This window comes from Saimiri boliviensis, chromosome 14 (assembly GCF_048565385.1).
Source record: "Saimiri boliviensis isolate mSaiBol1 chromosome 14, mSaiBol1.pri, whole genome shotgun sequence".
Classification (NCBI taxonomy): Eukaryota; Metazoa; Chordata; class Mammalia; order Primates; family Cebidae; genus Saimiri; species Saimiri boliviensis.
The window spans coordinates 12,003,984-12,031,290 of NC_133462.1; the positions used below are offsets into that span (position 1 = coordinate 12,003,984).

Genomic DNA, 27,307 nt, shown 5'->3' on the forward strand with positions numbered 1-27,307 from the left:
CGAGTGGACGCGGCCAAAGGTTTGAGAGGAGCTAGCGGGACGCGAAGCGGACGAATCAGCCGTGGGGGAGGAAAAGCCACGGGGCGGGGCTTTGGCGTCCGGCCAATAGGAGAGGGCGAGCGGGCCACCCGGAGGCGCCGCCCACGCCCAGCTGTGGCCCAGCTGTGGCTCCGAGCGTCGAAAAGAAGGGGGCTGGGCGAGTAGCGCGCGCGGCCATCCTCCTTCCACTGCGCCTGCGTACGCCACGCGCATCCGCTCTGGGGACGCAAGCTCAAGAAAAGTTGCTGCAAACTTTCTGGCCCGTTCCCCGCCCCTCCTCCCGGCCAGACCCGCCCCCCCTGCGGAGCCGGGAATTCCGAGGGGCGGAGCGCAGGCCGAGATGGGGAATGTGGGGGCCTACAGAGGACCCTGGAGACAGAGGCGTGCAGAAGCGCAGTCTCGGAGCGGAGGCTTCGCGCCCTTAGCCCTCCTGGACGGCCCATTACCTTCTGCGTTGTCCCGATGTGGAAACTGAGGCCCTGAGCCAGAAGCACACGCAGGGGGAGGCAGAAAGCGCGGCCAGAGGCGGAGGGAAAACAAAGGGAGAATCACGGACAGACGGGGAGAGGGACGAACACACACGCAGGGACAGAGACCGGGTGGAGAGCTGGGTCTCGCCTTCCCGGTGTGGGGCGCAGGGTTGGCCTGGGGAGATCGAGGAGAGTAAGGAGTAGGGCGAAAAGGGGGGACAGGTGGGGGAGGGGGCTGGGGAAAGCCCAAGGGAGGAAGAGAAGGAGGGAGGAACTTCCCAAAGTTGCAAAACATGGCTACCTTGCCTGCGGAGCCGAGCGTGGGGCCGGCGGCCGGGGGGGAGGCGGTGGCGGCCACGGCTACCGAAGAGGAGGAGGAGGAAGCGCGCCAGCTCCTGCAGACTTTGCAGGCGGCCGAGGGTGAGGCGGCGGCAGCGGCTGGGGCCGGGGCGGGTGAAGCGGCGGCGGGAGCGGAGGGCCCGGGATCCCCGGGCGTCCCCGGGTTGCCCCCCGAGGCCGCTGCCGAACCGCCCACGGGCCTCCGCTTCTCACCGGAGCAGGTGGCGTGCGTCTGCGAGGCGCTGCTCCAGGCGGGCCACGCCGGCCGCTTGAGCCGCTTCCTGGGCGCACTGCCCCCGGCCGAGCGCCTACGTGGCAGCGACCCGGTGCTGCGCGCACGGGCCCTGGTGGCCTTCCAGCGGGGCGAGTACGCCGAGCTCTACCGGCTACTCGAGAGCCGCCCCTTCCCCGCCGCCCACCACGCCTTCCTGCAGGACCTCTACCTGCGCGCGCGCTACCACGAGGCCGAGCGGGCCCGCGGCCGCGCTCTGGGCGCAGTGGACAAGTATCGACTGCGCAAGAAGTTCCCACTGCCCAAGACCATCTGGGACGGCGAGGAGACAGTCTACTGCTTCAAGGAGCGCTCCCGTGCCGCGCTCAAGGCCTGCTACCGCGGCAACCGCTACCCGACGCCGGACGAGAAGCGCCGCCTGGCCACGCTCACCGGCCTCTCGCTCACGCAGGTCAGCAACTGGTTCAAGAACCGGCGACAGCGCGATCGGACCGGGGCCAGCGGCGGCGCGCCCTGCAAAAGGTGAGGGGCCTTGGGAGGCGCAAGTCCCGCTTTCCCGGGGACATGCCGTCCGCCGGTCCTCCTCCCCCGTGCCCACTGCTGGAGCCAGCACGCCGAGGTCCTCGGACTCCTCCCGCTCAAGCCCCGGGGGCCTGCGGGGCGCGAGGACTAAGCGTGGACGGCACAGGCACTGGCCTGGGCCTTCTCCCCCGCATCACTGCCCAGCACGCGTCTCCTCTAACCGCGGCTCCATTCCGAGCTCCTGCCCAAATCCCATCGGTGTTGGGGACCACACTGTGGGGTGCACTAGAGGGGCTGCGGAAAGAGGGCAGGGGCCTGTGCCCACCCCACCCCGCATAGGGGTGGCTTTCCAGCCCCCTTTCTTCCCTGCCCTTTACTCTTCCCCACTCGCCCCCACACCCCCTCTGGGCCTGGACAGCGTGGTCCGTCGTCTGCCTTTGTTGTGAAACGTGAACCTTCCCCAGCTCTGGTTTCTCTGTAACCCAAGCCCTTCCCCTCCCACCCTGAGCGCTGGCCTCTCCCTTCTCTGACGCCCCGCGGGGAGGGCACTGGGAACTGGGCTGGCGGCGCCTGCTCCCTCTCTCCAGGCCACTCGCCTGCTTTCCACCCAACCAAGGAACTTTTAGGGCAATGTGGGAGTTCAGCCCGGGGACTGGAGGCCGAGGCATGGGGAAAGCAAGGGCCTCTTCCCTCCCCAGCGCTTCTCTGCAGTGGTGTCCATTCCTGGCTTGCAAAAGGCCCTCGGGTTTTGGGTGGTCTCAGAGGGGCTTTATAACTCCTGGAATGATCCACTGAAGCTTGCGCCTGGGAAAGGTGGGAGAGCAGCCAGCTGGCTCTGTGGGAGCCAGGGACAGGCTAAGGGACCCCAGCTAACAGCCATTTCTCTGACCAGTGAGTCTGATGGGAATCCCACGACTGAGGATGAGTCCAGCCGAAGTCCTGAGGACCTGGAGAGAGGGGCGGCCCCAGTGTCTGCCGAGGCCGCAGCCCAGAGCTCCATATTTCTGTCGGGGGCCAGCCCTCCTGCGCCGTGCCCTGCCTCCTCCATCCTGGTGAATGGGAGCTTCCTGGCTGCCAGCAGCTCCCCAGCAGTACTCCTCAACGGGGGTCCTGTCATCATCAATGGCCTGGCCCTGGGCGAGGCCTCCAGCCTGGGCCCGCTGCTGCTCGCCGGGGGCGGGGGTGCCCCTCCACCGCAGCCCAGCCCTCAGGGGGCCAGCGAGGCCAAGACCTCCCTGGTCCTGGACCCTCAGACAGGGGAGGTGCGGCTGGAGGAGGCTCAGCCAGAGGCCCCTGAGACCAAAGGGGCCCAGGTGGCTGCTTCGGGACCAGCCCCTGGAGAGGAGGTCCCGGGGCCCCTGCCCCAAGTGGTGCCTGGTCCCCCGCCAGCTGCCACCTTTCCTCTGCCCCCGGGGCCAGTGCCTGCTGTGGCTGCCCCACAAGTGGTGCCGCTCTCCCCACCCCCAGGGTACCCTACGGGCCTGAGCCCCACTTCCCCACTGTTGAACCTGCCCCAGGTGGTGCCCACCTCGCAGGTGGTGACCCTGCCCCAAGCTGTGGGGCCACTGCAGCTGTTGGCAGCCGGGCCAGGCAGCCCTGTGAAGGTGGCAGCCGCAGCAGGCCCTGCCAACGTGCACCTGATCAACTCCGGGGTGGGCGTGACTGCCCTGCAGCTGCCTTCGGCCACTGCCCCAGGTACCCCCATTTTCTTCCCTCAGGCCTGGATAAGAGCCAGGGGAGGGGGGTGCAGTCATCAAAGAGGGAGGGGCTGTCTGTGGGCTCCTGGGGGGCGTCTCATCCCTGGCAAGTCCCAGTGCCCCACCGGAAGGCTCCCTCCGCCCGCCCTCCTGCAGCAGTCTCCACCTCCGCCTGGCTTGGCGGGCTCTCACCTACGCTGGGCCCCTCTCCCCACAGGAAACTTCCTCCTGGCCAATCCTGTGTCTGGGAGCCCCATCGTGACGGGTGTGGCCGTGCAGCAGGGCAAGATCATCCTTACCGCCACCTTCCCCACCAGCATGCTCGTCTCCCAGGTCCTGCCGCCAGGCCCCGGCCTGGCCCTGCCCCTGAAGCCAGAGACGGCCATCTCCGTCCCTGAGGGAGGCCTCCCGGTGGCCCCCAGCCCTGCTCTCTCAGAGGCCCATGCCCTAGGCACCCTCTCCACGCAGCAGCCACCTCCTGCCGCCACCACCTCTGGCGCCAGCCTGCCCTTCTCCCCTGACTCCCCCGGCCTCCTGCCCAGCTTCCCAGCAGCCCCACCGGAGGGGCTGATGCTGTCACCTGCGGCTGTGCCGGTCTGGCCAGCAGCGCTGGAATTAAGTGCAGGAACAGAGGGGCTACTGGAAACAGAAAAGGGGCTGGGGACGCAGGCCCCCCACACCGTGCTGAGGCTGCCAGAACCTGACCCTGAGGGGCTGCTCCTGGGGGCCACCGCAGGGGGCGAGGTTGATGAGGGGCTGGAAGCTGAGGCCAGGGTTCTGACACAGCTCCAGTCAGTGCCTGTGGAGGAGCCCTTGGAACTGTGACCCAGCGCGGCCCCATGGCCTCGCACAACAATGGTGCTGAAGATTTAGGGACAGGAGCTGGAGGAGGGAGCCCCGGAAACGCAATTGCTGAAGACCCCAGCCACCACGTCCTACCCGGGCGGCCTCTCCCAGCCCTGGTGATGCTGGGAGATGTGTCCCAGGCCACCTCCTACCCAGGGCTCCTTCCCCTCTGGATGGGAAGCCTCACTGTTACAGCCCTCCCCACCCTGTGCCCTGCCATATACGCGGAGGACTCGGGGGTCTTGACTCAGGGGCCCTGCCCCTTCCACCTGGTACTAGCGTGAGCAGAACACCCTGCCCCAGGGCCGGACTTCCAGCCTTCAGAGCCTTCTCCCTGTCACTCCCTGAAATGCTATTAATAGCTCTGCTGATAGATAGCTGGTGTTGTCACAACTGCCTGGAATCCCAAGGTAGAGGACAGGCAGCCCCCGCCCCAGAGACTGGAGACCCTCCCAAGCATGGTGTTTCCTGCCGGGGGTGGGGGGCAGCTGTGGGGCGCCGGGGATCTTCCCCCACCAGCTCCCCTGGACTCAAGCCCTTGTCATCACATCTGGCCCAGACCAAAGATTCCCTCATCCCCGGGGGCAGCCCTGCCCACTGTGTCCCCTTTGTATCCTAAATCTTTATTTTTCTAGGACGTGTTATGCCTCCATTTTCAATTGAAATAAAGTTAGTGGACTACACCACCACCAGGGCTGTGGGGTGCCTTCCAGGGCCTGCCCAAAGCAGCACTGAACACAGCCCTAGTGGAGACCCGGCGTTCCCACTGCTGCCTCCCAGGGGAAAGCGCTTTGCATTCAGATGCACAGGGTGGCTGCGGAGGGCGGGCAGTGAGGCCTCTTGCCAGCCGCAGGCCTCCAGATGAGGGCAGCAGGGGGACTCGGGAGGGCCTGCCCCTGTCTCTTGCTGTTAACAAAAGTCCCACTAGCTTTATTTTCTTTAAAACAATAAATAGCCTAAAAATAGAACAGGAGAGGGAGGAGTAGGGTGAGGTGAGCTTGAACGGGGCTGTAACCGTGTGGCTCGGGCGGGGAAGGAAAAAGCAGGGGCTGGTAAACTTCACCCTCCAACACCCCGAATTTCATTTTGGGTTCCCTTCCTGATAAGCCCGAGGGAGAATCAGGGCAGCTGCGGGCGACTCTGGTGCTCCAGGCAAATGTGCCCAGCGGTGGGGGCCAATCGGTGCCCCCCTCCCTGGGCCCATGGAATGTGGCTAAGGGGACCTGCATTCTCAGGGGCTGGAGGCCTAGGAGGGACAAGTTCATTGATGGGTCTTGGCTTCCAGCAAGAGCCACGGTTGCCTTGAGGGGTGAGGGGAGCAGGTGAGGGGGTTGCCCTCTCACTGGAGGTGCGGGGGCAGCGGCAAGGCCTTCTCAGCCAGCAGCTGGTAGAAGGGCTTGGGTGTCTCCCAGTCCTCGTCCTCGCTGCTGGAGCCGTCCCGCTTCACGATGCGGTTGTGCTGGCGGCTGAACCTGCGAGCTTTGGTGCTGGGGAGACGGCAGCAGGATGGCCCGGCTTCCTCACTCACCTCCGGGGGTCCCTGTCTCACCCCCACCCCAACCCCATGGCCCCCGTAGCGGCCCGGGCCACGGTTTCATCCTCGTCTGGGCAAACCTTGGGGCCACCGAGTCCTGATCTGTAAGAGGGGACTTGGCCAAGGGCTCCGGGATGTGTTCGAAGTTTCGTTCAATTTTTCAGGGGCCAGTTTGTAAATGGGCAGGTGGCAGCTCCTTGAAGGTGGACAGGCCAGGGTTTGGGGGAGGCAAGGCGGCCAAGCGACAGGAAAATCAGACCACGCTCCAAGAAACTTGTGTGGTAGAGACAGCAAAGGGATTGAGGCAGGGGGTCTATGTCCACGTTTAGCTGCTCCCCAGCCTAGCAGTGGTGGGGCACCCTCCACCTCTGTCACCCCCAGGGGTTTCATAAGAACAGGCAACACGAAAATGCCTCAGCCCAGTCTCCCATGTCAGGACACCAAGGCTGTGGACACAGAGCAGGGTTCCAGAGCAGGGAGGCCCTTCCACCCCCACACCCCCACACCTGGGGCCGGGGCCTCTCACCAGTATGGCCTCCGTTCCTGCTGGGTCATCACCCGCCACAGTTGGGCCAGCTCCTTGGTGGCAGCCGTGGAAGCGGTCCCAGGGCAGAATCTGGGACAGGAAGGAGGAGAAGGTAAGGAGAGGCCTGCGGGGTACCCTGACTGAGAACTCGGACTCTTCCTAGCCCTGTGGGCCTGAGGCCTCCAAGACCACCTTCTGGAGGAGCTGAGGAGGCAGAGGCAGCTAGACTCAGTGGCTGTTCACAAGGGAGCGGCACCCAGCGTCCCCGGAGAGTGCAGGGGACCTGTGGCCACTGCTCCTGGCCCCCACACCCAGATCTTCCTGTAAAGAAACCAGCTCTTCTCCACTGTGGCTTGGGGGGACCCCCATCCCCTGGCTCCAGGCCTGGCAATGACTGGTTCCGGGTGGGCACCTGATCCACCGAAGTCAGCCTCAAGGATTTTGCTTAAAACCTTAGAGACCTCTCCTTCCCCAGGGTCGCTGGAGTGGGAGACAGGACCCCCAGCGCCTCCTGCGGTGACTCCGCCTGCCAGAGAATGAAGCCAGCCCGGAAGAGAGCAGAACTGAGAGAAAAGGACGAAGATTCCAGACAGCCTTGTGTGAGCCCTAAAACCATCTACATCTCAAGGCAGTCTACACCCGCCTGTGTTTTCTAGGTTATATAAGCTAATTCATTCCTTTCCTTGCTGGGCCTGGTGGCTCACACCTGTAATCCCAGCAATCTGGGAGGCTGAGGTGGGCAGATCGCTGGAGGCGAAGTGTTCAAGATCAGCCTGGCCAACATGGTGAAATCCTGTCTCTACTAAAAATACAAAAATTAGCCAGGAGTGGTGGTGTGCGCCTGTAATCCCAGCTGCTCAGGAGGCTGAGGCAGGAGAATCTGGGAGGCAGAGGTTGCAGTGAGCCTTGATCACACCCCTGCACTCCAGCCTGGGTGACAAGGTAAGACTCCAACTCAAAAAAATTTTTTTTGTTTCCTTTCCTTCTGAAGTCTGAAGTCTGAGGTTTCTGAGCTGGCAATGAATAGGCCCTGCCCGATATGATGGGGCCAGGTTCATTTCTAGGGGAGAACTGAGGTCCTGGAAGGGTCGGTGGGGTCTGGGAGGGGGAAAGAGTGTCAGACAGTGTGAGACAGTGGGGAGCCAGGCTGCAGGCAGAGAGCAAAGGCAGGGCCTTCCCCAGGGCCAAAGACGACCCTACCCACCGGATGTACTGCTTCCGGTTCATCCTGCAGAACATGATGAAGCCATTGACACACTTCTTCTTCATCTGGGGTGGGCAGGGGCCTTTCTTGTTCTCCTTGGGCTTCCCAGGGGCCCTGACTGCTTGGCCCTTCTTGGCCTTTCTCCCAACTCTTGGCAGGGGTGAGGCCTGCTGGTTAGGGGTCCATGTGGTGTCTTCGTCGCCTTCACTGGAGCCCGGCGCGCCCTCAGGGTTGGCCTGAGTGTTGGGGAGATGAAGGGGCACCACTGGTCTCCCCCTCCGTCTTTCTCCCTCACTGTGGCCCAAGACACACCCTCCAAGGACCCCGAAGACCCTCCTGAGTCCCACAGCCTGCCCCGGTCCTCCGTCTCGCTGGACCACTGCTACCGCGTGCTGAGCAAGAATAGTGAGAGGTACACGTCTTGCTAGCACCTGATCGACCAAAGTCAGCCCCAAGGACTGTGCTTAAAACCTTCGGGACCTCTCCTCCTCCAGGGTTGCTCGGGTGGGAGACAGGACCTGAGAACCCATCCTGGGGGAGAGAGAGGACGGTGAGGGAGGAAAGAGGCCCTCTGGCCCTGGCACGTGGCCACGTCTCTCACCTCTGGTTTCCTCCACAGGGGCTCCAAGTCGCTGTCCTCTGAGCTGGAACTGGAGCTGGCGCTGGTGCTGGAGCTGGGACTGGAGGTGGAGCTGGATGGCGCCTTGCTGTTGTCATTCAGTGAGAGGTAGCAGTGGTCCAGTGAGACGGAGGACCGGGGCAGGCTGTGGGATTCCAGAGGGTCTTCGGGGGCCTTGGCGGGTGTGTCCTGGGCCATGATGAGGGAGAAAGTTGGGACAGGAGACCAGTGGTACCCCTTTATCCCCCTAGAATGCAGGCCTCCTATGTTGGGGTAATAGCTTTTTTTTTTTTTTTTTTTGGAGATGGAATTTCACTCTTGTTGCCCAGGCAGGGGTGCAATGGTGCGATCTCAGCTCACAGTAACTTCCACCTGCCAGGTTCAGGAGATTCTTCTGCCTCAGCCTCCCGAGTAGCTGGGATTACAGGAATGCGCCACCACACCTGGCTAATTTTTATATTTTTAGTAGAGACAGGGTTTTGCCATGTTAGTCAGGCTGGCGTTGAACACCTGAACTCGTGATCTGCCTGCCTCAGCCTCCCAAAGTGCTGGGACTACAGGCATGAGCCACCGTGCCCAGCCCGCCCCCCGGCATTTTTTTTTTTTTTTTTTTTTTTTTTTGAGACGGAGTTTCGCTCTTGTTGCCCAGGCTGGAGTGCAATGGCACGATCTCGGCTCACCGCAACCTCCGCCTCCTGGGCTCAGGCAATTCTCCTGCCTCAGCCTCCTAAGTAGCTGGGATTACAGGCACGCACCACCATGCCCAGCTAACTTTTTGTATTTTTAGTAGAGACGGGGTTTCACCTTGTTGACCAGGATGGTCTCGATCTCTCGACCTCATGATCCACCCGTCTCGGCCTCCCAAAGTGCTGGGACCCCCTTTTTTTTTAAGACAGTCTTGCTCTGTTGCCCAGGCTGGAGTGCAGTGGCAGGATCTCAGCTCACTGCAACATCTGCCTCTCAGGTTCAAGCCATTCTCCTGTCTCAAGCTACTCCTCAGGCTACTCTTGTCTCCTATCCCAAGTAGTTGGGATTACAGGCGCCCGCCACCATGCCCAGCTAATTTTTGTATTCTTTATTTTATTTTATTTTTTTTGAGACTGGCTTTTGCTCTTGTTGCCCAGGGTGGAGTGCAACTGTGCAATCTCGGCTCACTGCAATCTCTGCCTCCCAAGTTTGAGCGATTCTCCTGCCTCAGCCTCCTGAGTAGCTGGGATTACAGGCAAGTGCTACCACGCCCTACTAAGTTTTTGTATTTTTAGTAGGGACGGGATTTCGCCATGGTGGCCAGGCTGGTCTCAAAGTCCTGACCTCAGGTGATCCGCCCTCCTTGGCCTCCCAGTGCTGGGATTACAGGCATGAGCCACCGTGCCTGACCAATTTTTGTATTTTTAGTAGAGATGGGGTTTCTCCATGTTGGCCAGGCTAGTCTCAAACTCATGACCTCAGATGATTCACCCACCTCAGCCTCCCAAAGTGTTGGGATTACAAGCGTGAGCCACTGCACACTTGAGCCCAGCCTATTCTTTTGATTTCAGTTTTCTGATCTGTAAAATGGGGCCACAGGAGACCCTGCTTCATACAGTGGTTATGAAATGATGTGGGAGGCCGGGCGCAGTGTTTCATGCACTGTAATCCCAGCACTCTGGGAGGCTGAGGTGGGCAGATCACTTGAGGTCAGGAGTTCGAGACCAGCCTGGCCAACATGGTAAAACCCCATCTCCACTAAAAATACAAAAAATTGGCAAGGCATGGTGGCGGGCATCTGTAATCTCAGCTACTTGGGAGGCTGAGGCAGGAGAATCTCTTGAACCTGGGAGGCGGAGGTTGCAGTGAGCCAAGATCACGCCACTGCACTGGAGCTTGGGTGACAAGAGGGAAACTCAGTCTCAAAAAAATAAATAAATAAATAAAATGATGTGGGGGTTTTTGTATGGGCACCTGGCAGCTTTTAGCTTTTATCCTTTCTGTTCAGTTCACTCCAAGCACAGAGCCGGCTCTGGTGGCCAATAGCACGCACACAGGGGTGGGTGGGTTTTTTGAAGGAGAAGGAGAAGCATGAGTGGGTGGGCAGCTGGAAGGGTGATGGGTGGATGAGTGAATGGAGCTGTGAGTAGTGTGTGTGGAAAGATGGATGGATGGGTCTCTGGACAGAGGGGCAGAGGATTTCTACCTTCTCCTGTAGAGCCTCCTGCATGTAGGCTGAAGGTGAAGACTCCAGATCAAAGTGCACTTCTTCAAAGAGAGCCGCTAGGGAGGGAGACCAGAGGGGCCGCCAGAGCCGAAATGCTTCTCGCACAGCACCAAGCTTTGGCCACGCTGTCCCTGCTAGCTGGACTCCCCGTCTCTGGCTTTCTCCTTCAGGATCTCCCACCCTGTGTCCAAATCCCGCTCACAGCCCACTCCCGTGGGTCACCTCCCACCCACAGAGCGAGCCCAAGTGCTGCTATGGGCTTCTAGAGCCACCCACTCACCACAGCAGCCTGTGGTTGCTCTCCCACTAGGCTGTGGGCTCCTTGAGGCAGAGCCAGGATCCACCCTGGGCACCCAGGATGGCCTAGCGCAGGCCTGGGCACCGTATGTTTCCCAAAGGAGCTAAGCCTCAGGGTCAGCCCTGAGGCCTCACCTTGGGTCAGGTACTCCGTGCCATCCTCCAAGAGCTCATCTGGCAGCAGTTTCCCGGGGGAGCTGAAAAGGCTGGGGCTGAGCCTGAGGATCTCACTTGGGTGGCCTGTTGTGCTCCAGACGTCAATCTGGGGAGGCCCCAGGGACAGTGGACTCCCTGGAAAGGAAGCAGCAGACTCAGAGCTGTGGCCAGAGATCACCCTGTGCCCTAGCACAGCAACTGGCATTGAGGAGACAGTGCCTGACGCTGAGGCAAAGTGCCTGATGCTGGGGAAAGTGAATGTCAGTTTCTCATTTTGAATTCTTGGTAGGAGAAATGAAGAGGCAGCTGGGTGCGGTGGCTCACGCCTGTCATCCCGGCACTTTGGGAAGCCGAGGCGGGTGGATCACTTGAGGTCAGGAGTTCAAGACCAGTCTGGCTAACATGGTGAAACCCTGTGTCTATGAAAAAAATATAAAAATTGGCTAGGCATGGTGGCATGTGCCTGTAATTTCAGTTTCTCAGGAGGCTGAGGCAAGAACATCACTTGAACCCGTGAGGCAGAGGTGGCAGTAAGCTGAGATTGTGCCACTGCACTCCAGCCTGAGTAACAGAGTGAGACTCTGTTTCAAAATTGGAAAAAAAAAAAAGAAATGAAGAGAAATGACGTTTGGCATTATGTCAGGGATGGCTACACACACAAAAAAATCAGTATCGTAAAGTGCAAGATCCCACAGGCTGATTATGACTACCTGCATCTCTGCGATAAGATTCTGAGCTCAGGTGCGGTGGCTCAAGCCTGTAATCCCAGCGCTTTGGGAGGCCGACGTAGGTGGATCACCTTAGGTCAGGAGTTTGAGACCAGCCTGGCCAACATGGTGAAACCCCATCAGTACTAAAAATACAGAAATTTGCTGAGCATGCTGGTGCATGCCTGTAATCCCAGCTACTTGAAGGCTGACACAGAATCGCTTGAACCCAGAGGTGGAGGTTGCAGTGAGCCGAGATGGTGCCAATGCATTCCAGGCTGGGCGATGAGAGTGAAACTCCATCTCAAAAAAAAAAAGGAAAGAAAATAAAAGATTCTGAGGTCTGGCGCAGTGGCATGTGCCTGTAATCCCAGCACTTTGAGAGGATGAGGCAGGACAATCCCTTGAGGCCAGGAATTGGAGGCCTCAGGGAGCTGTGATTGCACCACTGCACTCCAGCCTCAGGGGGAGAACTTGTGTCAAAAGAAAAAACAAACACAGAAAGAGGCTGGGGCAGTGGCTCATGCTGTAATCTCAGCACTTTTGGGAGGCTGAGGCATGTGGGTCACCTCAGGTCAGGAGTTCAAGACCAGCCTGGCCAACATGGTGAAACCTCATTTCTACTAAAATTACAAAAATTAGCTGGGCATGGTGGTGGGCACCTGTTAATCCCAGCTACTCAGGAGGCTCAGGCAGGAGAATCCCTTGAAGCCAGGAGACAGAGGTTGAAGTGAACTGAGATCATGCCACTACATCCCAGCCTGGGCAGCAGAGTGAGACCCTGTCTCAAAAAAAAAACAAACCAGAAGGACCTAGAACGATTCTGAGGCAGTATTTGGGCTCAAGGAAAGAGTGGTGATTGATTAGCAATGTCTGCCATGGCAGCAGTGGTGAAGAGACGGCAGGTAGGCTGTGTGTTCACCTTCCCTGTGCTTAGGGGATCTCCGTTCCCTTTCCCACCTCCCCTCTTCCATAGAAATCCTCAGGTTGAAGTGGGGGAAGACCCACACCGGCCTACACGGAGGAGCGAGAGAGTTGCAGTCACCTGGAGGGCTGTCCTCTGGGGTCCAGGCAGGAAACCAGGGGTCAACGTCTAGGGACCTCTTGTCCACGACCTGGCCGGAATCATAGAACACCAATGGCTGCCTACGAGAGGTGAGTTTCAGAGTCAGAAACTGAAGTCAGAAACAGCCCACACAGGCCCTGGGCTGGAAACTACTATGGAGTGCCTCGGTTGCTCTGCACTGGCCCCCTGGGGAGTGCTACGGGAGGAAAGCTCAGTCAGCTGAGGCTCGCATCCTCAGGGAACTTCCAGTTTCATGAGGAGAGCCCAGCTGGTAAGCAGGCGCTGCGGACTAGGGGGCAGTGCTGTGACTGAGGCATTGGGGAAGGATGAGCCAGTGGAGAGCAGTGGGCTCAACCTGAGGGATGGGTGGTTTTCTTTCTTTCTTTTTTTTTTTTTTTTTTTGAGACAGAGTTTTGCTCTTGTTACCCAGGCTGGAGTGCAATGGCGCGATCTCGGCTCACCGCAACCTCCGCCTCCTGGGTTCGGGCAATTCTCCTGCCTCAGCCTCCTGAGTAGCTGGGATTACAGGCATGCGCCACCATGCCTAGCTAATGTTTTGTATTTTTAGTAGAGACGGGGTTTCACCATGTTGACCGGGATGGTCTCGATCTCTTGACCTCATGATCCACCCGCCTCGGCCTCCCAAAGTGCTGGGATTACAGGCGTGAGCCACCGCGCCCGGCCTTTTTTCTTTTTCTTTTTCAAAATTTTTTTTAGGGATGGGTGGTTTTCCAGGAGCAGAGGGAAGGAAGCCACCCAGGGAGAGGTACCGGAATGTGAGAAGCCCAGAGGGGCTGGCGCAGGGCTCCTAGGGAATGGCGAACGTGTGTGGTGTGAAGTGTAAGAGTCATGGGTGAAGGGCAGGGCTGATGAGGTGAGTTGGGGGCCACTGAAGGTCTCAAATGCCAGGTAAGATATCGGGGCTGGATGCAGTGACCCATACCTGTAATCCCGGCACTTTGTGAGGCTGAGGTGGGAGGACTGTTTGAGTCTAGGAGTTCAAGACCAGCCTGGGCTGGAAATAGGGAGACCTCATTTCTTTTTCTTTTGAGACAGAGTCTCACTCTGTAACCCAGGCTGGAGTACAATGGTGTGATTTCGGCTTACTACAACCTCCACCTCCCGGGTTCAAGTGATTGATTCTCCAGCCCAGCCTCCTGAATAGCTGGGACTACAGGCGCACGCCACCACACCTGGCTAATTTTTTGTATTTTTACTAGAGACAGGGTTTCACCGTGTTAGCCAGGAGCATCTCAATCTCCTAACCTCGGGATCTGCCCGCTTTGGCCTCCCAAAGTGCTGGGATTACAGGTGTGAGGCACTGCACCCTGCCAGGAGACCTCATTTCTACAAAAAATAAACATAAAAAAATTAGCTGGATGGTGTGCACTTGTGGTCCCAGCTACTCAGGAAGCTAAGGCAGGAGGATTGCTTGAGCCCTGAAGGTTGAGGCTGCAGTGACCTATCATCACATCACTGCCCTCTGGCCTGGGCGACAGAATGATACCCTGTCTCCAAAAAAAAAAAGATATTGGACTCTATGCTACAGACACTGAGGAAGGGCTTTAAGCCACGACCTCCATGGTGAAGATCTCTGTGTTGGAAAAGCCATGTGGTCACATGAGGATGGGTTGGAGGGGTGACACGGGAGGCAGGGGGACGGGTGAGAAAGCTGTGACCACGTCCGGGAAATGGAAAGTCGGGCTTTCCTGCAAGCTCATGGTGGCAGGCACAAAGCTGGGCTGCTATTGGTGCTCAAGGGGTACCCGCAGAGGACACGAATTGGCCTCTCTTCCCAGTACCCCTCACCCGTGCCACATCAAACCCCTCAGCACTGCCCACTCAGTGCCCTGGGGACTCCCTTACCTGGGATGGGGCTGGGTCTTGTTGAGAAAATAGATCCTCTCCACATCTTCCTGGGCCAGGAGCGCAGGGGAAGGCGCGTCGTTCTGGACACTGTCCTGGCACCAGCAGCCTGGGAGGGCAGATCAGGGTTACCATGCCTGGGGACTGGGCCAAATTCCAGGATGCCCAGACACAGGGGAGGAAGAGGGCCAACTTTTGTCACACACCCACTCCCCAATCCTAGCCCAAACCTTAGTATGCAGGGCACCGTTGTGAGGCTGAAGGGTGCCCCAAATCACCCCTAGGATTTTGGAATCCCACATCCCTATCAGAAGCTGTAATGGGGCCAGGCAAGGTGGCTCACGCCTGTAATCCTAGCACTTTGGGAGGCCAAGGCGGGCAAATCACTTGAAGTTAGGAGTTGGAGACCAGTCTGGCCAACATGGTGAAACCCTGTCTCTATTAAAAATATAAAAATTAGCCAGGCATGGCGGTGGGTGCCTATAATCCCAGCACTTTGGGAGGCTAAGGTAGGCGGATCATCGGAGGTCAGGAGTTTAGGACCAGCCTGGCCAACATGGCGAAACCCCATTTTTACTAAAAATACAAAAATTAGCTGGGCATGGTGGCCCACAACTGTAATCCCAGCTACCTGGGAGGCTGAGGCAGGGGAATCACTTGAACTCAGGAGGCGGAGGTTGCAGTGAGCTCAGATGGCACCATTGCACTCCAGCCTGGGTGACAGAGTGAGACCCTGTCTCAGAAAACAAACAAAAAAAGAAGCTGTAATGAAGAATACCCATAGTGGAATCCTGACAATGACCATGAAGCTAGCTGGTAAGAATACAGAGCTTACATCTGCAAGTGCTGCTGAGAGCCTTTTCCATTCTGTTCACCTTTGCCTAAGGGCACCATTATTATACCCATTTTACAGGTAAGTAAACTGAGGCACTGAGATCTCAAGTAACTTGCCCAAGGTCACGCAGCTAGCAGGAAGATCTGAGAAGCCCTCCCTGCTCCCTAGGCTGGGTCAGATGCCCCTTCTGGGGCCCCCAGCTTCCTGGGTAAGCCTAGGAAGTCTGGGTCACTCTGGGCTGTCAGTATTGGGTGCCATAAGCAATTCCTTCATAGGGCTGTGAACTTGGTCACTGATGTGTCACCAGCATCTGGCACAGGGCGTGGCACAGAGGAGGTGCTCGGGTTGGGGAGAAAGGGCTGAGTGAAGCTGGTTGAGGTGACTCACGCCTGTAATCCCAGCAATTTGGGAGGCTAAAGTGGGTGGATCGCCTGAGGTCAGGAGTTTGAAACCAGCCTGGCCAATGTGGTGAAACCCTGTCTCTACTAAAAACACAAATATTAGCCGGGCGTGGTGGTGCACGCCTGTTATCCCAGCTACTTGGGAGGCTGAGGCAGGAGAATTGCTTGAATCCAAGAGACAGAGGTTGCAATGAGCCAAGACTATACCACTGCACTCCAGCCCAGGCAAGAGAGCCAGAGTCTGTCTCAAAAAAAAAAAAAAAAAAAAAAAGGAAAGAAAAAGAAAGGGCTGAATGAAGAGACAGAGGAACGAGGTGACTTGAGGCCTTAAAGCCTTGAGCTCTGACCTCCCTCCCTCTCTTCCAGCTCTCTGCCTGAACACATCACCATACCTTTTCCAAACCAGTGCAGTGACTTGGGCATGGGAGAGCCAAATGAGGCCTGATGCAGGGGCCCTGCCCTCCTCCCGGTTCTGTGATGGAAAGCCCACACAGGAGGATGACGCTGTCTCGTTCCACCCTTACAGCCATGACACAGCCTTCATTGAAGAAGACCACCAGAGCAAGGCCACAGGCTTGAGAAGGGAGAGGCGGTGTTTCCTATCCATTGCTGCAGCTCCCGCCACCGGTACTGTGTCTGGGACGCAGTAGGTACCCACAAAGTGGTATCTCAGTGAAAGACTAAGTTCATAGTGAGGAAAAAGACCAACTTGAGATGTCACAGTGGAGGCTGTCCTCGGCCAGATCCAGCAACGTCAGCTGGGACTGTCCTCCTTTTCTGTCACATAGAGGCGAGGATGATGCAGGTCTGGGGTGACCGCAGGAGTCGGGGCACCTTGGAGTGGTGGTGGTCCCCCCTGTGCCTCTTCCTTTCTGGTCTGGTGGTGGGGTTACCAGCTTCTCAGGCTTGTTCAGGGCCAGGGAGCGGCGAGGCTTTGGGGTCCGAGTTTTCTCGGGGTCTTGGTTTTCTGGGGAAGCAGAGAGTCAGGTGTCAGAGGGACCTGGGGGGGGGGTCACCTGTCTGTCACCAGAGTAAGGCTTGGATGGGAAACTTCCTTGTCTGAGTCAAAGCTATGCCTGGCTTGGAATGGGTACGCCCAGTTCCTCAATCACAGGCTTCTTTGTTTGACCCCTGTCTACATGTCAGAATCTTCTTGCAAGCTTTAAAAAATACTGGTCAGGCGCAGTGGCTTGCACCTGTAATCCCTGGGCTTCGTGAGGCCTAGGCAGGCAGATCACTTGAGGTCAGGAGTTCGAGACCAGCCTGGCCAACATGGTGAAACCCTGTCTCTACTAAAAATACAAAAATTAGCCAGGCGTAGTGGCCCACGCCTGTAATCCCAGCTACTTGGGAGGCTGAGGCAGGAGAATTGCTTCAACCTGGGAGGCAGAGGTTGCAGTGAGCCAATATTTCATCACCGCACCCCAGCCTGGTGGACAGAGCAAGACTCCGTCTCAAAAAAAAAAAAAAATACTGATGCCCAGGTTCTGCTGCAGACCAGCAAACCCCAACTTTCTGGGTGTGAGACCTTAGTGCTGGTGGTACAAGGAGGAGCTGGGAGTTGAACCCAGGCGTAGGTTGCTGAGAAGACCCCCAGATAAGGACATCCCTGGAGAAGGAGCCCTGCTCCTGGGTGACCGGGCTTCTGGTTCCGCCTCTACTGACAGCTTGTACCTGACACTTGGGTCAGCTTCTTCTTCCGAGGCTTCTGGCAGGCCCCCTGGAGACGGGACTTCTGAGAGCTTGGGGAGCTGGAGGGGGTAGAGTGTCTCCTCCGCGTGGCTGGGCCTGAGGCTGGGTTCTGCCCCAGCCCTGCAGGAATGGAGGAGACAGGTCAGATCCCCCACCCCATCTGCACCCAGTTGCAGTTCCTGCCTTCCAGACAGTGCTCCCCAGTCCCAGAGCCACTGCACCCAGCCTGTTTCTTCTGCCCATCAGGGCTTCCCTGTGTCTGCTACTGTCCTGAAGGCCCCGCTCCTCTGAGTTCCCACAGCATCTTGCACATCTGACTTTGTCCCCTCTACCAGGCCTTGACACGAGGGTTGCTCGGTATCCCTGGTGGCCGGAACCACACCTGGCACATCGCAGGCACCAGGAAGCACTGGCTGAACTACTTACCCGCAAGGCCACCCTCTGCACTGGTGACGTGGCATTTCAGCCAGGCCTTGACTGCATCGATGTTTCTTTGGAGGTACTGAATGTACTGCAGTACGTGCACCAAAATCTCCTTCTGCCTCAAGAGAAAGATGGGGTTAGGCCGAGCGTGGTGGCTCACGCCTGTAATCCCAACACTTTGGGAGGCCGAGATGGGAGGATTATGAGGTCAGGGGTTCAAGACCAGCCTGGCCAACATAGTGAAACCCCGTCTCTACTAAAATACAAAAATTAACTGGGCGTGGTGGTGCATGCCTGTAATCCCAGCTACTCCAGAGGCTGAGGGAGGAAAATCACTTGAACTGGGACCCAGGAGGCAGAGGTTGCAGTGAGCCAAGATCATGCCACTACACTCCAGCCTGAGCTACAGAGCAAGACTCCATCTCAAAAAAAAAAAAAAAAAAGACAGAGTTGAGCACATCATCCAGGGCTCGAGACGATGTGAGGCTGCTGGGGACCAGAGACACAGAGACTCCAGGACCTCATTCCCCATCCACCCCAACAACTCAGTCGGCAGAGACCTTCCTGTTCTGCTGTCTAGCCCTCTCACTGCATCCCAGTGAGACAGGGGCTACAGCTACAGGAACGGAGGCTTAAAGTGCTAAGGGGCTTGCTGAGGCTACAGAGATTGGCTGGGCGCGGTGGCCCACATCTGCAATCCCAGCACTTTGGGAGGCCAAAGCAGATGGATCACTTGAAGTTAAGAGTTCGAGACCAGCCTGGCCAACGTGGCAAAACCCTGTCTCTAATAAAAATACGAAAATAAGCCAGATGTGGTGGTGCATACCGGTAGTCCCAGCTACTCAGGAGGCTGAAGCAGCAGAATCGCTTGAACCCGGGAGGCAGAGGTTATAGTGAGCTGAGGTCATGCCACAGCACCTCAGCCTGGGCAACAGAGCAAGATTGTCTCAAAAAAGGGCTGAAGATCTGTCTCAAAGAAGCTTGCCTGCCTCCTGGTGCTGTTTTTGGCATGTGCCCCCGGCGTCTCACCGGCCCTCGGCTCATAATGTATTCTCTATCTGCAGAGGCTCCTCTTCTCACCACGAACTCCCTCACCCAGCTTCTCCTCCTCTGCGCCTCTGCACAGTGGTCTCCTCTTCCGGAAGTGCCACCTCCCTTCCCCTCTCACCCAGGCTGGGTGAGCTGTTCCCTCCTGCATTCTTTTTTTTTTTTTTTTTTAATTGAGATGGAGTTTTGCCCTTGTTGCCCAGGCTGGAGTTCAGTGGCTCCATCTGCACTCACTGCAACCTCTGCCTTCCGGGTTCAAGTGATTCTCCTGCCTCAGCCTCCCAAGTAGCTAGGATTACAGGCATGTGCCACCATGCCCAGATAATTTTGTATTTTTAGTAGAGATGGGGTTTCACCATGTTGGTCAGGCTGGTCTTGAACTTGATCTCGTGATCCATTCGCCTCGGTCTCCCAAAGTGCTGGGATTACAGGCGTGAGCCACTGTGCCCAGCCCACTTGCTGCTATGTAAAGACCTGCCTCCCAAATCTGCCCCCTCTCCTTTGTTCCCCATACCTTTGTGAGCTTCTTGGTCTTCAGGGCTATGGGCAGCAGTAGTGCCAACTCTTGCAGTTTGCTAGTGTGGTTTTTCCTCTGCTTCCTGTTTGGGGACAGCAGCTGGTTTTGGTTAGGACATCCAAAACTGAATTCTGCATTCGACCTGCAAACTGGTCTGCGTTACCCACTTTAGAGCTCCCCAGCCTGGACACTCAAGACAGAATCCCAGGCATCACCCGTACTTGTTACTTCCCCTTAGCCCTTGACCAGTCAGTCACCAGATCTTACCCACTCCTCCTCCATCACATTCTCTTCAACCCCAGAGCCCTGCCCTATCCATGTGTTCACATTCTTATAGTTCACCCAGCCCCACCATTTGGCTTCTTCCAGCCTTACTTTCTGCTAGACTCAGGGTGACCTTCCTGAAACACAAATCTGACCACGTCACTATCTTGCTTCAAACCTTTCCATGCCATCCCATTGTTAAGGATCAAGTTTAAGTTCCTAGTGTGCGGTGGGCGCAGTGGCTCATGCCTGTAATCCCAGCACTTTGGGAGGCCGAAGTGGGCACTCACCTAAGGTCAGGAGTTTAGGACTAACCTGGTCAACATGGTGAAACCCCATCTCTACCAAAAATACCAAAATTAGCTGAGTGTGGTGGCACGTGCCAGCTACGTGGGAAGCTGAGGCGGGAGAATCGCTTGAACCCAGGAGTTGGAGGTTGAAGTGAGCCAAGATCATGTCACTGGACTCCAACCTGGGAGACAGCATGAGACTCCATCTCAAAAAAACAAAGAGCCGGGCGCAGTGGCTCAAGCCTGTAATCCCAGCACTTTGGGAGGCCAGTGTATTTTTAGCAGAACCCCGTCTCTACTAAAAATATGAGGTGGGCAAATCATCTGAGGTGAGAAGTTTGAGACCAGCCTGGCCAACATGGTGAAACCCTGTCTCTACTAAAAATGCAAAAATTAGCTGGGCGTGGTGGCAATCATCTGTAATCCCAGCTCCTCAGGAGGCTGAGGCAGGAGAATGGCTTGAACCTGGGAGACAGAAATTGCAGTGATTTGAGATCGCGCCATTGCACTCCAGCCTGGGGAACAAGACCGAGACTTCATCTCAATCAATCAATTAATCAATCAATCAATACAAAAATTAGCCAGGCGTGGTGGCAAGCACCTGTAATCCCAGCTACTGGGGAGGCTGAGGCAGGAGAATTGCTTGAACCTGGGAGGTGGAGGTTGGAGTGAGCTGAGATTGCACCACTGCACTCCAGCGAGACTCTATCTCAAAAAAAAAAAAAAACATCCTCATGTGGCTTATCATTTGCGGCCTGGCCCAGTTGATCACTCTGCTCTCGCCTCTTGCTTCCTTTGGCTCTCTCCCATCAACTGCTAAGGCCCCCTTGCCCTGGTGCTCTCACACCTCTGATCACTGCACCAGGCTGTCATCTGTGTCATTGGTACCACTGTACCCCTAGCACCTAGAACAGGGCCTGGAATATTGTGACGACTCACCGTGTATTTGCTAGTGAGTTAATAAATAAGGACACGACGGCTGGGTGTAGTGGCTCACGCCTGTAATCCAAACACTTTGGAGGCCAAGGCGGGCGGATCATCTGAATTTGGGAGTTCAAGACCAGCCTGACCAACATAGTGAAACCCCGTCTTTTTTTTTTTTTTTTTTTTTTTTTGAGACGGAGTTTCGCTCTTGTTGCCCAGGCTGGAGTGCAATGGCGCGATCTCGGCTCACGGCAACCTCCGCCTCCTGGGTTCAGGCAATTCTCCTGCCTCAGCCTCCCGAGTAGCTGGGATTACAGGCACGCACCACCATGCCCAGCTAATTTTTTTGTATTTTTAGTAGAGACGGGGTTTCACCATGTTGACCAGGATGGTCTCGATCTCTTGACCTCGTGATCCACCCGCCTCGGCCTCCCAAAGTGCTGGGATTACAAGCTTGAGCCACCGCGCCCGGCCTTTTTTTTTTTTTTTGAGACGGAGTTTCGCTCTTGTTACCCAGGCTGGAGTGCAATGGCGCGATCTCGGCTCACCGCAACCTCCGCCTCCTGGGTTCAGGCAATCCTCCTGCCTCAGCCTCCTGAGTAGCTGGGACTACAGGCACGCGCCACCACGCCCAGCTAATTTTTTTTTTGTATTTTTAGTAGAGACGGGGTTTCACCATGTTGCCCAGGATGGTCTAGATCTCTTGACCTTGTGATCCACACGCCTCGGCCTCCCAAAGTGCTGGGATTACAGGCTTGAGCCACCGCACCCGGCCGAAACCCCGTCTTAAAAATAAATAAATAAATAAATAAATAAAGACACGAAATAAGTTGTCTTGACCGGAAGCAAGTGGCTCATGCCTGTAATCCTAGCACTTTGGGAGGTCTAGGTGGGTGGATCACGTGAACTCAGGAGCTCGAGACCAGCCTGGCCAACATGGTGAAATACTGTCTCTACTACAAATACAAAAAATTACCCGGGCGTGGTGATGGGCACCTATCAACCCAGCTACTCAGGAGGCTGAGACAGGAGAATTGGTGGCTGGATAATTTTTTCATTTTTTTGTAGAAGTGCACTCCACCGTGCGGGTGGCACATGCCTGTAGTCCCAGCTACCTTGCGGTGCTGAGGTAGGAGGATCAGCCAGGGAGGTTGAGGTTGCAGTGAGCCATGATCACTCCACTACACTCTAGTCTGGGCAACAGAATGAGATCCTGTCTTGAAAAATAAAACAAAACAAAAAACTCCAGCAACAAATACAGCCCCTTCTTCTGGAGATGACAGTATCTTTGGGGCTAAAGTAATTAATCAAATTGTTCATACAAACCAAATTGCAAGTAAGACCAGAAAAAAGCGACATAATGTACTGGGTTCAGGGGGCATTGTAAATGAAAATGTGGCAGCCTCTTGTTCAAAAACTGAGAATTTCAAAATGGTAAGAGCGGAGCATCAAACCAAGCATTGGACCATCCTGAGCACAGGACCCTATATGACTACACAGGTCACATGTCTATGAAGTTGGCCATGATAAAGAAAAAAGTCTTGCTTGGTGTTTTAGAAGCTTGCAAAAGGAGGCCGGGTGTGGTGGCTCAGACCTGTAATCCCAGCACTTTGGGAGGCTGAGGTGGGAGGATCACTTGAGGTCAGGAGTTTGAGACCAGCCTGTCCAACATGGTAAAAGCCTGTCTCAAAACTAAAAATACAAAAATTAGCTGAACGTGGAGGCACGGAGGGTTTCATATAAACCACAGTCCCTGAGTGTTTACTCTGGAGTTTACAAAGCACTAGATGAACCTTCTGGGCAAACACAGAGGTAAGTAAGGGAGGAACTGAGTGTCTTGGCATCCCCTAGGCAGCTGTCTTGAAAAGGTATAAACTGGGCTCTGCTCTCAGGGGCCTCCAGGAACCAGGTACCACCTCCCAGGGCTGCCTCTTTCTTTGCTGGATGGTCCTGGTTTTAGCCAGTTTCTTTCCTCACAGTCTCTATATTTTCATCCACAAATCCTAGCTGTGCCCTCCGGGCTTTCAGGGAATAGGTCAGCTCCAGCCACATGGGTTTTCTTACTGTTTCTCTAAACTGCCAAGTTATTTCTGCCTTAGGGCATTTACCATTCCCTCTGTTTGGAATGTTCTTTTGCCCTGGTTTTTTTGTTTTGCTGGCTTGTTTGTTTTTTGAGACAGAGAGTTGCTCTGTCATCCAGGCTGGTGTGTAACAGCCTGTAACCTCAAAATCCTGAGCTCCAGCAATCCTTCTGCCTCAGTCTCCCGAGTAGCTGGGACTTTAGGCACACACCACCATGCCAGGCTATTTTTAAAATTTTTTTGTAGTGACAACACTGAGTGCGGTGACTCACACCTGTAATCCCAGCACTTTGGAGCCTGAGGCAGGATGAACCCTTGAGCCCAGGAGTTTGAGTTCAGCCTGGGCAACATAGTGAGACCCCGCCTCTACAAAAAAATTTTAAAAATAAATTTTAAGGCCGGGCGCGGTGGCTCAAGCCTGTAATCCCAGCACTTTGGGAGGCGGAGGCGGGTGGATCACGAGGTCAAGAGATCGAGACCATCCTGGCCAACATGGTGAAACCTCGTCTCTACTAAAAATACAAAACATTAGCTGGGCATGGTGGCACATGCCTGTAATACCAGCTACTCAGGAGGCTGAGGCAGGAGAATTGCCTGAGCCCAGGAGGCGGAGGTTGCGGTGAGCCGAGATTGCGCCATTGCACTCCAGCCTGGGTAACAAGAGCGAAACTCTGTCTCAAAAAAAAAAAAAAAAAAAAAAAAAAATTTTAACCCTGGGAGCAGTGGCTCATGCCTGTAATCCCAGCACTTTAGGAGATCAAAAAGTGCTGGGATTGGCCGGGCGCGGTGGCTCACGCCTGTAATCCCAGCACTTTGGGAGGCCAACGTGGGTGGATCACGAGGTCAAGAGATCGAGACCATCCTGGTCAACATGGTGAAACACCGTCTCTACTAAAAATACAAAAAATTAGCTGGGCATGGTGGCGCACGCCTGTAATCCCAGCTACTCAGGAGGCTGAGGCAGGAGAATCACTTGAATCTGGAAGGCAGAGGTTGCAGTGAGCCGAGATGGCGCCATTGCACTCCAGCCTGGGTAACAAGAGTGAAACTCTGTCTCAAAAAAAAAAAAAAAAAAAAAAAGTGCTGGGATTACAGCACTTTTTGATCTCCTAAAGTGATCAAAGGTGGGTCACTCGAGGTCAGGAGTTCAAGACCAGCCTGACCAACATGGTGAAACCCCATCTCTACCAAAATACAAAAATTAGCTGGGCATGGTGGCAGGCATCTGTAATCTCAGCTACTTAGGAGGCTGAGGCAGGAAAATCACTTGAACCCAGGAGGTGGAGGTTGTAATGAGCCGAGATCACGCCACTGCACTCCAGCCTAGGCAACAAGAGCAAAAATTTCGTCTCAAAAACTAAATAAGTAAAATAAAATAAATTTTAAAATGAAATTTTCTGTAGAGACACAGTCTCTATTGTACAGGCTGTGAAATCTTCTTTTTTTTTCTTGTTAATTATAAATATGAACTCCATGAGGGCAAGATTTTTTTTTTTTTTTTTTTTTGAGACGGAGTTTCACTCTTGTTACCCAGGCTGGAGTGCAATGGCGCAATCTCGGCTCACCGCAACCTCCGCCTCCTGGGCTCAGGCAATTCTCCTGCCTCAGCCTCCTGAGTAGCTGGGATTACAGGCACGTGCCACCATGCCCAGCTAATTTTTTGTATTTTTAGTAGAGACGGGGTTTCACCATGTTGACCAGGATGGTCTCGATCTCTCGACCTCGTGATCCACCCGCCTCGGCCTCCCAAAGTGCTGGGATTACAGGCTTGAGCCACCGCGCCCGGCTTTTTTTTTTTTTTGGCAGAGTCTTGCTCTGTTGTCCAGGCTGGAATGCAGTGGTGGGTGCAGTGGTGGGCTCTTGGCTCATTGCAGCCTCCACCTCCTGGGCTCAAGTGATTCTCCTACCTCAGCGTCCCCAGTAGCTGGGATTATAGGCACACATCACCATGGAAGGCAAGATTTTTTGTCTTATTTACTGCTATATCCTAGGTTGATTTATCCATAAAATGCAGAAAGCACACTACCTAGACCCCATGTCTCTACAACAAACAGAGAAACTGGCTAGGTGTGAGCTGGCGTGAGCTGAGATTGCGATTGTACCACTGCACTCCAGCGAGACTCTATTAGCCAGGCATAGTGGTGCACGCCTGTGGTCACAGCTACTGGGGGGCTGAGGCACGAAGATTGTTTGAGCCCAGGAGGTCGAGGCTTTAGTGAGCCGGGATTGTACCACTGCATTCGAGCCTGAATGACAGGGGAAGACCTTGTCTCAAAAAAAATAAAAATAAAAATAAAAAATAAAGGAAAGAGGCCAGGCTCAGTGACTGTGGGAGGCTGAGGCAGGTAGATCGCCTGAGGTCAAGAGTTTGAGGCCAGCCTGACCAACATGATGAAGCCCTGTCTCTACTGAAAATACGAAATTATCTGGGTGTGGTAGCGCATGCCAGCAGCTTTGATCTCCCAGGCTGAAGGCCAGCTACTTGGGAGGCTGAGGCAGAAGAACTGCTTGAACCCAGGAGGTAGAGGTTGCAGTGACCCGAGATCATGCCATTACACTTCAGCCTGGGCAACAAGAGTGAAACTGGGTCTCAGAAGAAAACAAAGAAAGAAGGAAAGACACTCAGAATGTCAATTGGGCGTGGTGGTTTGTAATCCCAGCACCTTGGGAGGGCAAGCTAGGAGAAATCACTTGAGGCCAGAAGTTCAGGACCAGTCTGAGCAACACAGCAAGACCCTGTCTCTACAACAAACAGAGAAACTGGCTAGGTGTGGTGGCATGTGCCTGTAATCTTAGCTGTTCAGAAGGCTGATGCAGGAGGATCAAGCCCAGACTCAAACCCAGGAGTCTGAGGCTGTAGTGAGCTATGACGGCACCACTGCCCTCTAGCATGGGCAACAGAGTGAGACCCTAGCTCTGAAAACAAACGAACTCAGAATGTCACAGGCTTCAAGGACCTTAGAAGTTATCTTTGCCCTAAACATTAAAAAAAAAAAATAGAAAAAAAGAAATGGTGGCTCATGCCTTTAATCCTAGCACTTTGGGAGGCTGAGGCAGGCAGACTGCTTGAAGCCAGGAGTTCAAGACTAGTCTGGGCTACATGGCAAAACCCTATCTTTACAAAAAATACAAAAACTAGCCAGGCATGGAGGTGTGCGCTTGCAGCCCCAGCTACTCGGGAGGCTGAGGCAGATTAATCACTTGAGTTCAGGAGGTGGAGGTTGTGGTGAGCTCGGATCGCACCATTGCACTGGAGCCTGAGCAACAGGAGAGAAACCCTGTCTCAAAAATAATAAATAGGCTGAGCACGGTGGCTCAAGCCTGTAATCCCAGCACTTTGGGAGGCCGAGGCAGGTGGATCATGAGGTCAAGAGATTGAGACCATCCTGGTCAACATGGTGAAACCCCATCTCTACTAAAAATACAAAAAAGTAGCTGGGCGTGGTGGCACGTGCCTGTAATCCCAGCTACTCAGGAGGCTGAGGCAGGAGAATTGCCTGAACCCAGGAGGCGGAGGTTGCGGTGAGCCGAGATCATGCCATTGCACTCCAGCCTGGATAACAAGAGCGAAACTCCGTCTCAAAAAAAATAATAATAATAAAATAAATAAATAAATAAGAAATGATCTTTGCCAATCACCTCAGAGTGTTCTCATCTAGAAAATGGCAGGAATCTTAGCACACACTTCCTCATGGGGTTGTACGGATTAACAGTTATCATACAAACAAGATTTAGCAAAGAGTCTAGCCAACGGTAAATGCTCAGCAAATGTTTTTGTTATAATTATTCAGTGAGAGTGGCTGGGGCTATAAGGGAGACGGGGCAAGCCCTTACCCGTCACTGGGACCCAGTGAGCTACCTCTGGGCTGTTCAGAGGAACATAAGTATCTGCTGGATCCCAACATCTGCAAAGAGGGAAAAAGAATGATTAGTGACCTCTGGGATTGCTGGAAGGATGGGCAGGAAGCCTGATGGGCACCCTTCATTTTCCCTACAATGCTCCTTTGAGCATCCAGAGATCCCAAAATAGAGTCCCCAGCCCCAGTAATTATGGGCCCAGAGACCCAAATTAAACTGCTAAACCTTGGCCAGATGTGGTGGCTCTCGCCTGTAAACCCAGTATTTTGGGAGGCCGAGGCAGGCAAATCACTTGAGGTCAGGAGTTTGAGACCAGCCTGGCCAACATGGTGAAATGCTGATTCTATTAAAAATAAAAAAATAAGCCAGGCATGGTGGTGCATGCCTGTAATCCCAGCTACTCAGGAGGCTGAGGCCTGGGAGGCTGAGGCAGGAGAATCACTTGAACCCGGGCGGCGGAAGTTGCAGTGAGCTAGGAACGAGCCACTGCACTCCAGCCTGGGCAACAGAATGAGACTGCTTCAAAAAATAAAAGGAAAAGAGAACAAACCCCTAAACTTCTAAACTCAAAACTGTGAATCCCGAATTGTAAATCTGGGCCTTTAATCATGATCCAGACCTAAAACTAAAACCAGCAAACCCCTAAACTTTGACTTCAGAA

The 27,307-nt window shown here is 55.2% G+C and overlaps 2 protein-coding genes across 2 annotated transcripts; one reads left to right on the forward strand and one right to left on the reverse strand.

Annotated features, from left to right (window-relative positions):
- The first annotated feature begins 366 nt into the window (after positions 1-366).
- SIX5 (SIX homeobox 5) lies at positions 367-4,831 on the forward strand. The gene is made up of 3 exons (XM_039465598.2): positions 367-1,602; positions 2,495-3,297; positions 3,517-4,831. Exons 1-3 carry the CDS (start codon positions 803-805, stop codon positions 4,122-4,124), a joined length of 2,211 nt encoding a protein of 736 aa, XP_039321532.2. The 5' UTR covers positions 367-802; the 3' UTR covers positions 4,125-4,831.
- Positions 4,832-5,107: 276 nt separating this feature from the next.
- Positions 5,108-26,693, reverse strand: MEIOSIN (meiosis initiator). The gene is made up of 13 exons (XM_074385681.1): positions 26,623-26,693; positions 19,227-19,383; positions 17,669-17,780; positions 17,225-17,362; positions 16,260-16,517; positions 14,315-14,423; positions 12,428-12,528; positions 10,655-10,810; positions 10,202-10,278; positions 8,002-8,217; positions 7,410-7,645; positions 6,206-6,295; positions 5,108-5,632 (listed from the first exon to the last, which is right to left on the reverse strand). The coding sequence occupies exons 1-13, from the start codon at positions 26,691-26,693 to the stop codon at positions 5,485-5,487; spliced, it is 1,869 nt and encodes a 622-aa protein (XP_074241782.1). The 3' UTR covers positions 5,108-5,484.
- Positions 26,694-27,307: the final 614 nt, after the last annotated feature.

Excerpts from the sequence above, each read along its gene's own strand:
- SIX5 (XM_039465598.2), top strand. The coding sequence starts at position 803 with ATGGCTACCTTGCCTGCGGAGCCGAGCGTGGGGCCGGCGGCCGGGGGG. Across the intron at positions 1,603-2,494 it reads GGCGGCGCGCCCTGCAAAAG|TGAGTCTGATGGGAATCCCA; the intron begins GTGAGGGGCCTT and ends TTCTCTGACCAG. Across the intron at positions 3,298-3,516 it reads GCCTTCGGCCACTGCCCCAG|GAAACTTCCTCCTGGCCAAT; the intron begins GTACCCCCATTT and ends CTCTCCCCACAG.
- MEIOSIN (XM_074385681.1), bottom strand. The coding sequence starts at position 26,693 with ATGTTGGGATCCAGCAGATACTTATGTTCCTCTGAACAGCCCAGAGGT. Across the intron at positions 16,518-17,224 it reads GAAGCTGACCCAAGTGTCAG|AAAACCAAGACCCCGAGAAA; the intron begins GTACAAGCTGTC and ends CTGCTTCCCCAG. Across the intron at positions 5,633-6,205 it reads CAGGAACGGAGGCCATACTG|CACCAAAGCTCGCAGGTTCA; the intron begins GTGAGAGGCCCC and ends CCGTCTCCCCAG.